General features: G+C 54.1%; 1 protein-coding gene across 4 annotated transcripts in view; it reads left to right on the top strand.

The window, feature by feature from the left end:
• SZT2 (SZT2 subunit of KICSTOR complex) overlaps positions 1 to 13,524 on the top strand; it is a 446,100-nt gene that overhangs the window by 313,080 nt on the left and 119,496 nt on the right. For all 4 annotated transcript variants that reach the window (XM_029618788.1, XM_029618789.1, XM_029618790.1 and 1 more), the window contains exon 54: positions 1,107 to 1,204. In XM_029618788.1, coding sequence (XP_029474648.1) covers positions 1,107 to 1,204 — 98 coding nt within the window. The remainder of the gene's footprint in view (positions 1 to 1,106; positions 1,205 to 13,524) is intronic.

The following is a 13,524-nucleotide window of genomic DNA, read 5'->3' as shown; positions in this document are numbered from 1 at the left end:
TGCATATCATCTGGTCCAGGGGATTTGCTACTCTTTAGTTTGTCAATCTGGCCTACTACATCTTCCAGGTTCACAGTGATTTTCCAGATTCACAGTGAATTTTTGAAGGATTTTTTTTGGCTAAAATAGCCTCTTTCACCTCACCTTTTAACCATGATGGTAATCGTTTTGCCTTCTTTCCATCTTTCTTAATGTGTGGAATACATATGGACTGCGCCTCTAGGATTGTATTTTTAAACAATGTCCAAGCCTGTTGAACACTTTTAACCTTTGCAGGTGCACCTTTCATTTCATCATTCGTCTGATCATTTTGTCCAATTGGATTTTAGTATACACCTATCACTGTACTCTTACACAATACACATGAGATTTCTATCCATATAGATTCTACTGAGCATTTAGTCTCTTGTATGATCTTTATCCTGTTGGACTCTATACCCTCCTGAACATAAAGTGCCACATCCCCACCAAATTGATCCTCCCTATCATTGCGATATAATTTGTACCGTGATATAGCACTGTCCCATTGGTTATCCTCCTTCCACCAAGTCATTGTGATGCCAATTATGTCAATCTCATCATTTGCTGCTACACACTCTAACTCTCCCATCTTAAATGAGTTGTTAAAAGGTTATAGAATGGACTGGAGAGTTTTTCTGCTAAAAATGTAACAATAGTTGTGGTTTAATTCAGTATTCGGCTGTTGGAAGATGTGGTGATTTGTAGGAGAGGTTGGTAGTTATATGATTGCGTTCTTTTTCATGACTTATTTAATGATGGTAAAGTATTTTGTTATTTTATGTGCTATTGTTTTTATTTTGTTAGAATTTGTGATCTGCTTTGTATCAGCTATGGCTGATATATTATTACATTAAATGTTCGTGTGTTTGACACCCCACATCAAGTAAATATTTTCCAGTCTGGCCAGACATTCCAATGAGTTTGACACCCCTAAGGCTTTTAGATTGTGCACCTGAGTTAAAATACTTTTCAAAAATGCATCTAAGGTCGGAGCCTTGACGATTGGTATTACTGCTCACGCATTTCAAGCTGTGTGCTATTTTGTGTTCAATACATGGATGTATCTTTTTCTCTCTCCCCTGCAGGAAGCATGCCAGTCAGCTGGAGGAAGGAGATCTCGGCACGTTACACCCATTGTTTAGTCACACCTGTCATCAATGGATGGCATTCATGACTCAGCTGGGTAGGAAGCACGTATTGGACTTCCCTTCCACTTCTCGCTTGTCATTTTACCCACACTGCCCCTCTTCTCTCAGCACTTTCCTCACCGCCCCTCTTCTCTCAGCACTTTCCTCACCGCCCCTCTTCTCTCAGCACTTTCCTCAACGCCCCTCTTCTCTCAGCACACTTTCCTCACTGCCCCTCTTCTCTCAGCACACTTTTCTCACCGCCCCTCTTCTCTCAGCACACTTTCCTCACCGCCCCTCTTCTCTCAGCACTTTCCTCAACGCCCCTCTTCTCTCAGCACACTTTCCTCACCGCCCCTCTTCTCTCAGCACACTTTCCTCACCGCCCCTCTTCTCTCAGCACACTTTCCTCACCGCCCCTCTTCTCTCAGCACTTTCCTCACCGCCCCTCTTCTCTCAGCACTTTCCTCACGCCCCTCTTCTCTCAGCACTTTCCTCACCGCCCCTCTTCTCTCAGCACTTTCCTCAACGCCCCTCTTCTCTCAGCACACTTTCCTCACTGCCCCTCTTCTCTCAGCACTTTCCTCACTGCCCCTCTTCTCTCAGCACTTTCCTCAACGCCCCTCTTCTCTCAGCACACATTCCTCACCGCCCCTCTTCTCTCAGCACACATTCCTCACCGCCCCTCTTCTCTCAGCACACTTTCCTCACCGCCCCTCTTCTCTCAGCACACTTTCCTCACCGCATCTCTTCTCTCAGCACACTTTCCTCACTGCCCCTCTTCTCTCAGCACTTTCCTCACCGCCCCTCTTCTCTCAGCACTTTCCTCACGCCCCTCTTCTCTCAGCACTTTCCTCACCACTCCTCATCTTTCATGCTTTTTTACGTGTCCCTCCACACCCCTCATTCCTCTGCACCCCTTATCGCTCAGCATACTTTTTTCTTTTCCCATCTTTCTTGACTCTTCTCACTTGTCTTTGTAGCCTTCTCTCTTCACTTCATACACTTCCATCCCTTTATCGCTTGTCATGTTATCCTTCCCATTCCACTATCATCCACTGCTCTTTTGCCCTTTTCCTTCCCTCTTCGCTCAACTTTGTTCCTTCCTTTCCCTTTCTCACTTATCAATTGGCCCTTCTCTCATTTCATTCTTTGGTTTTCTTCTCTTCACTTCTTTCTTCAATGTGCTCTTTCTTGCCATTCCCTCAGGGCTGTATGCGCTCTTGATGCCAGACTTTCTCTCTGCAGGTATGAATTATGCATTCCCTGTACGTACCAGGATCAGTCCAGACACCTGGGTTGTGACTCCGCACCAGCAGATGGAGACAGAGCAAAACTTGTCGGGCACCCTACATATAGTAAGGCGCCACCCACACCCCGCCAGTCTTACTCTGTCTCCAGCAGATGGGGCAGGTCCACCCACAGTCTCTGGTGATCCTGGTTAGTGGTTAGCTAGTCAGGGAAATTGAAAAGAAATTTTAAGTTAAAGAAAAGGGTAATTGTTCGCAGCTGGCGCCCGGGTCCTGGAAGTCTCCCAGGGGGGTTGCGAGGTTCTGAGGGGACCACCCCCCCCTGGTTGAGGCCGCTGCTGGGGTTGAGGACCCGGCCTTCCTGGCAGCAGCGTCGGGGGTGACACCGGGGAGCCCGGTTCACTCACCCCCGCTGGAGGAGAAAGATCAGGACCAGGGCCAGCGGCTAAGTTTAAAAAAAAAAAAAAAAAAAAAAGTTTTGTATTTTGTTTTCGCTTGTTCGGCGTTCCGTTCCCTCTCTCTGTGTTTTTCGGCAGAAGGTGGGGGGGGGGGGGGGTTCGCCGTTGCTGCGCTCGGCGTCCGAATTCCTTTTCATTAAATTTAATTTCGATCCCGGCCGCGGCCTGACTCAGCGCTCCGTATGCCGACAGGGGCTCCATGCCGCGCGTGCGGCTCGGCGCGCTCGCGGGTGTCGCGATCGGGCATGTGTGCAACTTGTGCGGCGGGCGGCAAGGGGACGTCCGAGGGAGGTCGGGGAGCCCGGCCCAGGCCGCCGCGATCGCCGCCGCGCAACGAGCTCGATGCAGGAGGCCCTGCCGATCCGTTCCCGCTAAGCGCGGGAACGGCGGCCATTTTAGAAACTGTGCGAGAGGCCACGAGGAAAGCGGCGGGAGCGGCCATTTTGCCGCCCGCGCTTTCCCCGCAGCAGCGGCCCACCGGGGGGGCCCGATTCGCCGGATGCCATGAGCCAGAAGGAGGCCTCTTCGGATTCTGAGGCCTCTCTTTTCGCCGGAAAAGAAGAAGAAGGCCGGACAGAAGGGGCTCTGACAAACGGTCAGAGCCCCGGAAGAAGAGGGCGGGGAAGGGCCTCGAAGGCCCGCGGACCCGCCCAGGGAACGACGGCCCTTGCGGGGAGTCCCTCAAGATACCGAGTCCGATTCGGTGTCGTCCGCAGCGGAGGAACCGGACGGTGAGCCCTCGGGGGGCGCCGGGGCACCCGACGGGGCGGACGTCGCACCTCCAGGAGCCGCCAAAGGGGCGCCAACCGTGGACGGGGATGATCCAAAGGTCGTACGTCGGTTTCGTAAGGAGGAGCTGGCACCGCTTATCCCAGCTATCCTGCGGGAGGTAGGTGTGGATGCCCCTCCGGTAGGGTCGCATACAGATGCTAAGATGGATCCGGTGTTGCTGGGCCTTACGGGGCCGGCGGTAGTTTTTCCGTTCCACTTCTCGGCGACCGATATCCTATTCCGGGAATGGGATACTCCGGAGTTAGGCCTGAATGTGAGTAAAGCGATGGACAAGCTGTACCCGTTGCCGGAAGACGCGCTGGACATGCTTCGTTTTCCCAGGGTGGATGCCGCGCTGTCGGCGGGGACGAAGCGGTCCATCATTCCGGTTACCGGTGCCACTGCCCTTAAAGATATTCAGGATAGAAAGCTTGAGGGGCAGCTGAAGAAGGTGTTCGAGGCTTCGGCCCTGGGAGTCCGCGCGGCTATATGCAGTAACTTCGCGCTGCGGGCAGGTTTGCGCTGGGCTCAGGTTCTTCAGGCCAATGCAGGCCTTTCGGGAGAAGAGGCGGCGCAGGCGGACCGCTTGGAGGCAGTCATAGCGTACAGCGCGGATGCCATGCATGACCTCCTACGGACGTCGGCCAGGGCCCTGGTTTCGGCAGTTTCGGCACGCCGGTTGCTGTGGCTCAGAAATTGGGCGGCGGATGGGTCCTCTAAGGCTCATCTCGGTTCGCTTCCGTTCAAAGGGGAAGCTGCTGTTCGGTAAGGAGTTGGACGACCTGATGCAGTCACTGGGAGAGAACAGGGCGTTCAAGCTGCCTGAGGACAGGCACAGGAGCAGGGCGTCTTTCTCCGGTAGGGCCCGTTTTTGAGGACCCAGGAAATCGAGGCCGCAGAGATCAGCGGGGCCCTCCTACCGGCCTGGCTCTGGATCCTCCAGGACGCCGTCGTGGTCTCAGTCCTTTCGTGGACGAAAGTTTGGAAGGTGGGACGGTCCCTCTTCGGGGGCGGGTCCTAAAGCCTCTCAATGAAATACGGCCGGTCCATTCCCTACAGCTGGCTCCTCCGGTCGTGCCTTACGTGGGAGCCAGATTGGGGCGTTTCTACGGGGAATGGACCAGTATAACTACGGACCAGTGGGTCCTCAACGTGATAAGCCAAGGCTACGCATTAGATTTTGCACGGATTCCGACGGACAAGTTCCTGGTCTCCCCTTGCAAGGGTCGCGGCAAGCAAAAGGCCGTCCGGGATACCCTGGGTCGGCTGCAAGACCTGGGCGCCATAATGCCCATCCCACCGAGGCAGCACCGTCGAGGAAGGTACTCCATCTACTTCATCGTTCCAAAGAAGGAAGGTTCCTTCCGACCCTCCGGGTTCCACGCTTCAAGATGGAGACGATTCGGTCGGTGATAGCCTCGGTACGGCCAGGCGAATTCCTGGCCTCCTTGGACCTCACAGAGGCTTACCTTCATATCGGCATTCAGCCGGACCATCGGCGGTTTCTACGCTTCTGTATCCTGGGCAGGCATTATTAGTTCAAGGCTCTTCCCTTCGGCCTCGCCACCGCTCCGCGAACGTTCACAAAGGTAATGGTGGTGGTGGCTGCCGAGCTTCGCAAGGAGGGATTCCTGGTACATCCATACTTGGACGATTGGCTCATCCGGGCCAAATCGGAGAGCGAATGCCGCTCACTCGGCTGGGTGGTCAATCTAGCCAAAAGCCGCCTCGTCCCCACCCAGACACTACAGTACCTGGGAGCGCTGTTCGACACAAGGCAGGGCAGAGTGTTTCTGTCCAAGGAGCGGGTGTCCAAGCTTCAGGGCCAGGTGTGCAGGTTAATGTCCCTGCAGTGTCCACTGGTCTGCGATCATCTTATGGTGTTAGGCTCGATGGCGTCGACGCTGGCGTTGGTTCCCTGGGCTTTTTGCTCATCTACGGCCATTGCAATCTGCATTGCTCTCCCGCTGGAAGCCGGTGTCGGAGGATTTTCACATGCCACTTCCACTGTCGGATCACGCGAGGTCCAGCCTACGGTGGTGGCTCAGCTCCGACAACGTGACACGTGGAGTGTCCCTGGTCATGCCCGCCTGGACGGTGGTCACGACGGATGCCAGTCTCTCCGGCTGGGGGGGCGGTGTGCATGGGACACTCGGTGCAAGGACAGTGGTCCAAAGCCCAGTCACAGTGGTCCATCAATTGCCTGGAGTTCAGAGCGGCCTTACTGGCGCTGCAGGTTTTTTTTTTCTCCCGTTGATTCGGGGGACAGCGGTCAGAGTCTTGTCGGACAACGCGACCACGGTAGCGTACATAAATCGCCAAGGAGGGACAAGGAGCCGAGCCGTCGCGGAGCAGACGCGGCAACTAATGCTCTGGGCGGAAAGGAATCTCTGCAACATCGCGGCGTCCCATATCGCTGGGGTAGACAACGTCCAAGCGGATTTTCTCAGCCGCCATCGCTTGAACCCGGGGGAATGGGAACGGCCGGAGGGCGCTTACCACCTCATCTGCGAGAGGTGGAGAACGCCATGCATGGATCTGATGGCCACCGCCCAGAACGCCAAAGCCCCGAGGTTCTTCAGTCGAAGGACAGAAAGGGGAGCCGAAGGGGTGGATGCCCTGGTCCTCCCCTGGCCCACCCACGTTCTGCTGTACGTGTTTCCTCCGTGGCCTCTGATAGGCAAAGTTCTTCGGCGCATAGAGATGCATCCCGCGGAGGTGATCATGGTGGCGCCCGAGTGGCCACGGCGTCCTTGGTTCGCGGACCTCCTGCAGTTAGCAAGGGAGCCTCCTCTCCGGTTCCGGGGGCAGGCGGCGCTTCTGCGGCAAGGCCCCGTCTGTTTGGAGGACGTGGATCACTTCTGTCTCGCGGCCTGGCTTTTGAGAGGAAACGCTTGAAGAATAAAGGGTATTCGGATGCGGTGGTAGCCACATTGCTGAGTTCTAGAAAGCGTTCTATGTCCTTCGCCTACGTTCGGGTTTGGACGGTGTTTGAGGATTGGTGTAGAGCTCGTGCGGTGAATCCTGTGCTGCCATCCGTGCCGGATGTTCTGGCTTTCTTCAGGCCGGACTTGCGAGAGGTCTGTCTTGCAGTACGCTAAAGGTCCAGGTAGCGGCGCTTGGTTGCCTCAGAGGTAAGGTGAGAGGTAGGTCCCTTGCGCATCATCCGGATGTGGCGCGTTTTCTTCGGGGGGCTAAGCATCTGCGGCCTCCCGTCCGTCAGCCTTGTCCTTCCTGGAATCTCAATTGCGTTCTTTCCGCTCTGGGTACGTCGCCTTTTGAGCCTATCAAGCGGGCGACGCTGAAGGACCTTACTCTTAAGACGGTGTTTCTCGTGGCTATTGCATCGGCGAGACGAGTTTCAGAATTGCAGGCGTTATCTTGCAGGGAGCCTTTCTTACGCTTCTCTGAGACGGGGGTCTCGTTGAGGACGGTCCCCTCCTTCCTTCCTAAGGTGGTGTCAGCTTTTCACCTGAAACAGTCGGTGGAGCTGCCCGCTTTCCAGAAGGTGAGCGTTCTGATCCGGAAGCAAGGATGCTGAAGAAGCTGGATGTTCGCAGAGTTCTGCTCCGGTATCTGGAGGTCACGAATCCTTTTCGGGTTTCGGACCATCTCTTTGTCTTGTGCTTGGGACCCAAACGTGGTGGGGCTGCGTCCCGCACAACAATTGCGCGCTGGCTCAAGGAAGCCATTGCCTCGGCGTATATCCTGAAAGGGAAACCAGTTCCGGGGGGTCTTCGAGCTCACTCGACGCGAGCGCAAGCCGCCTCATGGGCGGAGCCTTCGCTTGTGTCCCCACAGGAAATCTGCAGGGCAGCGACTTGGAAGTCGTTGCGCACCTTTGCTCGACACTACCGGTTGGATGTGCAGGGCCTGGATTCCGGGGGATTCGGGGAGAGGGTTCTTCGAGCGGGACTCTCTGGTTCCCACCCTCGGTAAGTCAGCTCTGGTACATCCCAGGTGTCTGGACTGATCCTGGTACGTACAGGGAAAGGAAAATTAGTTTCTTACCTGATAATTTTCGTTCCTGTAGTACCAAGGATCAGTCCAGGATCCCGCCCACGTGGTCTGTTTCTGCGTTGCCGTTGTTTGTTTTGGCATTACTTGAAGAGAGTCCGCTCATTTGGTGCTCTCTGTTTTCCTCGTTGGGCCTCTGGTTCTGGGAGTTCTAATCAAGTTGGGGGTCCTGTGAATCGGCCCGGTTTTCGGGCGGTATAGCTAGTTAGTTGGAGTTTTCCAGTTTGCTTTGACATTACGTAAGACTGACGGGCTGTGGGTGGCGCCTTACTATATGTAGGGTGCCCGACAAGTTTTGCTCTGTCTCCATCTGCTGGTGCGGAGTCACAACCCAGGTGTCTGGACTGATCCTTGGTACTACAGGAACGAAAATTATCAGGTAAGAAACTAATTTTCCTTTATTCATGAGTGATGTCATCCCAGGGTGCCAACATGGACCCTGTGCTGTACTGAGCATGCACAGCAGTTCCCATACGCACGCTGCCTTTTCAGACTTTATTCATTTGAGCTACCACATGGACATGTCCTAGTCTCTCTCTTAACATTTTTCTACATTTTGGAGCTTAGTGCTCCTAACTGCCTCGTTTTCTATTTTTTTTTTTTTTTTGCTGCTGCCTTGATGGCACCTCAAATAGAACTTTTAAGTTCTTATAAAAAAGGGAAGATGAGAATTAAAGAAGAAAGATGTTGAAGAGCACAAAGAAGCCTAAGGCCAAGCAGCCTGCATTTGTGGGCACCAGCTGTCCTTCAGAGATACTACTTTTGTGATCACTGTGTGGGCCTGGACCACGATTCCTCCAACTGCTACAGCTGTGGTCAGATGTCTCGTAGGGTGCAGAAGTACCACTCCTGGAAGATGTCAGGCCCTAAAGAAGGTGCCAATGGGTAAAAGGCCCACGCCTCGGGGCAAGGCTGAGCAGTGGAGCTCTCCTCATTGAGCAGTGAAACATTGTCAGGCTCCCTGTGCAATAAATTGAGTGGGAAGCTTCTCCCTCTTGAACTTGCCAATGCAGGATGGCCCTGGCCCTCTGGATCAGCCTTAGGTCGGGGTTGAGTGTAGTGATAAAGTCTTTGGAGCTGGAGAAGGCACAGAGAAGTGTTCCTAAATGGAGTTGTCGCTCTCAGAGCTAAAGAAGAGATCAGCATTGGGCTTTACCTGAGCAGACCCCTCCTCGACACACAGGCAAGATTTAATCTCATCTGTGCAGGTGCCATCTTCATGGGGCGGAGTCATTTGTTTTATCTGTGCCAGGGTGCATGAAGCTCATATCCTAAGGCAGCAGATCACAGTGCCGTCAGTGGGTACATCCCTGAGACCCATTATCGCTGTCATGGTGCAGAAGGTACTATTGGCATTATCTACATAGTGCGTGCAGCTGGCCTGCAGTACCTCATCTTTGCAGCAGGGGAGGTAGCTGTGGTGCCTGGTTCATCTTCACATTTATTGGCAGCCCTAAGTGAGAATGAGCCAATCTAGATTTCTGAAGAAGATGTCTCTCCAGCTCCGGCTCAGAGGCGCCTTCAGCCAGTGGGAGGTCAGTTTTCAAAGATAGAGAAGAATGTCTTTGCCTTCGTAAGCCCTGAAGACTGAAGAGGGAGATTAGAATCTCTCCTGTCCAAGATGGAGGAAATTTTCCCACATAATGGGATTGTTCTAAGTCCTATGCTAGTAAATTTATTTTAAAAGATTTCCCTGTACGTACCAGGATCAGTCCAGACCCGCTGGGTTGTGTCTCCTTCCAGCAGAGCAAAAAACTGAAAGGCACCCCCCATATAACCTGGTGTGCCACCTGCGATCCTTCAGTATTTCTCTGACTCCAGCAGAGGAGGTCGGCAGAACCTGCGGTCCTGATCCTATCATATTATTTCTTTTTTAGTAGTTCTCAGAGCTGTTTAATTCTCCTTTCCTTTCTTTTTACATAACAGCTTTGGCTACATCAAGTTTGTTTTAAAAACAAAAAAAGAACTTTTAGTTTCATTTTTAGTCAGTAAAGACAGTGTTATTCTCCCAAGGTGGCTGCAGCCTTGCTAGAGGTACGGCTGGACGCCCCGATAGCCAAATCCCCGGAGGCGCGGTCTACTCTGGTGAGTGGGGGATTAACCGGTGGGCCGGTCCCTCCCCCCTGCATCCCACGACATTACATTCCTCGGGTGACTGTGCTGAGCTTGGCTCTCTCAGGTTCCCAGAGCTCCAGAAGGCCGCATTTTCGGCAGTTCTTACTGACTTTAGGTCATTTTTACTTGTTTCGCCACCGGGCTGTTTTAGAGCCGCTGGGATACCGCGGGGGTTTCCATGCTCCGCATGTGGGAACTCGGGGCTGCATCTTTCACGCGAAGGTGTGTGCCTGCTGCCTTCCTGGGGGGGGGGGAGGCCCGTCAGGGGGGGGTTCCATGGCGATTTTGGCGCGAAGGTCTGGCTGACAATCCTGATCGCGGGCGGCCCCGTTCCCAGCTTGCGCAGGAAAGGTGGCCATTTTGTCCGTCCCCTGCTTGCCTGCAGGGGAGTCTCCTCCTTCTCCGCTTTCTCCCCCCAGTTTAAGCCCTGTTCAGCCGCGCGGTCCAAGGCCCGCCTCCCCTCTGATCTCGGCCCCCCCTCCCCCGGCGGAGCCCTTAAAGGAACAGGTGCCTTTTTCAACAAAATTTATATTGTTAATGCACAAGGCCTTCTTGGAGGCTGAGGCGCAGAAGCAGGATGCTGAGCCTCCACCCGCAAAGGTTGCTAAACGTACTGCAGCTCCAAATACCCCTTTGGCCCCTGTGGTGACTCCGGATCCTGGTCCCTTGGGTCCTTCCCTGGACCCGCTCCTCCCAAATACAGACGGGGATGTTGATGAGTCCACCCCGTGTTTTCCGCTTATTTAGGCAGGAGGAGCTGGATTCTTTGATCCCTCATGTCCTGGCTGAGCTGGACGTTGAGGCCCCACAACCCAGCACAGAGCCTGTCAAGGGGAATCCGGTCCTCTCAGGGCTGCGGGCCCCTCCCAAAACCTTTCCCTTTCACCCGATGCTCATGCAGCTGGTAACCCGGGAGTGGGAATCTCCTGAGGCGACCCTGCGGGTGGGGAGGGTGATGGAAAAACTCTATCCATTGCCCGATGAGTCCTTGGACATCCTCAAGGATTCCCAAGGTGGACGCGTCGGTCTCAGCTGTCACTAAGTGGACGACCATTACCGTGGCCGGGACGGCTGCTCTTAAAGATTTGCAGGATAGAAGGCTCGAGGTTCTTCTCAAAAGGATCTTTGAGGTGTCCGCGCTGTGTGTTCGGGCGGCTATCTGCAGTAGCCTCATGCAGCGGGCAACCCTTGGGTGGGTACAACAAATGCTCACCTCCCAGGAGTTGCCTCCAGATGAGGCTGACCAGGCGAACAGGATGGAGTTCGCGGTGGCTTACACTGTGAGTGCCTTATATGATCTGCTAAGGGCTTCTTCGTGCAACATGGCTACGGCAGTCTCAGCTAGGAGGCTCCTCTGGCTTTGAAACTGGTCAGCTGACATTTTCTTCCAAGACCCAGTTGGGCAATCTTCCTTTTAAAGGGAAATTGTTTGGTGATGAGCTGGAAGCCCTTATCAAGTCTCTTGGGGAGAACATGGTGAATAAGTTGCCGGAATATAAGCCCAGGTCCTCCAGAGCCTTTGGTATGGCGCGTTCCCGGTTTCGGAGACAGCGCAGGTGTCGGCAGGCTAGGGCTCCCGCCTTTCCTGCCCAACAACAGATTCAGAGATCTCAGTCTTGGCCTACTACCTTTCACGGCCACCGGCCCTTCCGTGACGGGGGTTCTCAAGGAGCCCAGCGAGGGGAAAACCGTTCCAATGAAGGTGTGCAGACCCACTCCCCGGTTCCAGTGGTGGGTGGCTGCCTCTCACTATTTCTCGAGGAGTGGGTCAAGATTGCGTCAGACCAGTGGGTCCTCAGCATAATCGAAAGTGGCTATGAGTTGGATTTTGCCCGCCCGTTACGGGATCTGTTTCTGGTGTCGCCCTGCGGGTCTTGAGCCAAGTGAGAGGTGGTAAGTCAAACCCTGGGTCGGTTGAAGTCCCTGGGAGCCATTGTGCCTCTCCCTCCGGAGGAGCACAGGTCCGGCAGGTACTCCATCTATTTTGTGGTCCCAAAGAAGAAAGGGATCCTTTCGTCTGATTTTGAACCTGAAGAAGGTCAACCGGACTCTTCGGGTACCTCGGTTCCACATGGAGACTCTCTGCTCGGTCATTGTGGCCATCCACTCAGGAGAATATTTGACCTCTTTGGACCTGACAGAGGTGTATCTTCACATAGGGATCCTTGAGTGTCATCAGAGATTCCTCCGGTTCATGGTTTTGGGGGAACATTATCAGTTCCAAGCTCTCCCGTTCGGATTGGCGACGGCCCCGTGAGTCTTCACCAAGGTGATGGTGGAGGTAGCAGCGGCCCTCAGGCAGGAGGGGATCTTAGTTCACCCCTACCTAGACGATTGACTCATATGGGCGAAATTGGAAAACCTCTGTCGAATGGCGGTACGCACGGTTTTACTCCGGCTCCAATCTCTTGGTTGAGTGGTCAACTTTGCCAAGAGCCAGTTGGTCCCGTCTTAGGTCCTGAACTTCTTAGGTGCATGGTTCGATACTTTGGTCGACAAGGTCTTCCTCACCCAGGAGAGGATGATCAAGTTATTGGTGCAAGTCCATCGGCTCTTGTCGCTACCATTTCCCCGAGTTTGGGATTATTTGCAAGTACTTGGTTTCATTACTTCTACTCTGGAATTAGTTCCCTGGGCGTTTGCGCATATGAGAACTTTACAAAGGGCATTGCTTTCTCGTTGGGGTCCGAGGTTGGAGGAGCTCCATCTACGGTTGCCCCACTTGGAACCCGCCAGGTCCAGTCTCGATTGGTGGTTGATCCCAACCCACTTACAACAGGGGATGGACCTGGAGGAACCACAGTGGGTGATCATGGCGACGGATGCCAGCCTCTCTGGCTGGAGAGTGGTTTGCCAGTCAAAGGCCGCTCAGGGCCGATGGACGAGTTGTCAAGTGAAATGGTCCATAAATCGGTTGGAGACCAGGGCGGTGCGCCTGGCATTACGCGTCTTTCTCCCTCTGGTCAGTCAGCGTTCGGTATGAGTGTTGTCGGCAACGTGACGACCATGGCCTACATCAAACGTCAGGGAGGAACCAAAAGCCAGCTAGTGGCCTTGGAGGCCAACCGGTTTATGGCCTGGGCAGAGCGCCATCTGGTCCGGCTGGTGGCCTCGCACATAGCCGGGATAGACAAAGTTCAGGCAGATTTTCTCAGTTGCCAGCATCTGGATCCCAGTGACTGGGAGCTGTCCGAAGAAGCTTTCCAGCTCCTCACTCATCCTGAGGTGTTCCTCACCTGGACTTGATGGCGACTCAGAAAAATGCAAAGGCGGCTCGGTTTTTCAGTAGTCAGAGAGAACACGGGTCGGAGGGGGTGGATGCCCTAGTCCTTCCGTGGCCTCGCGACATTCTGCTGTATGTTTTTCTCCCCTGGCCACTGGTGGGCAAGGTCTTGCATTGGATAGAAGCCCACTTAGGGTCAGTTATCCTCATAGCTCCGGAGTGGCCACGAAGGCCGTAGTTTGCAGATCTAGGTAACTTGGCGATGGACGGTCTGGTGCATCTCAACCATCTTCCGAATCTTCTTCGGCAAGGTCCAGTATTTTTCGATCGCGTGGATCGCTTTTGTCTAGCAGCCTGGCTTATGAGAGGAGACAGTTGAGAAAGAGGGGGTATTCTGTGTCTGTTATCTCTACCCTCCTGCAAGCGCACAAGTCGTCCACTTCGCTTGCCTATGTTCGAGTCTGGAAGGTTTTTGACTCTTTGTGCCGCGGGTTGAATTTGTCCCTGCGTCGGGCCTCGGTGGCTCATTTTCTAGCCTTTTT

This window comes from Rhinatrema bivittatum, chromosome 10 (genome assembly GCF_901001135.1).
Source record: "Rhinatrema bivittatum chromosome 10, aRhiBiv1.1, whole genome shotgun sequence".
Classification (NCBI taxonomy): Eukaryota; Metazoa; Chordata; class Amphibia; order Gymnophiona; family Rhinatrematidae; genus Rhinatrema; species Rhinatrema bivittatum.
Note: the sequence above shows the minus strand (reverse complement) of the source record. Positions and strands in the feature narration are given on the sequence as shown.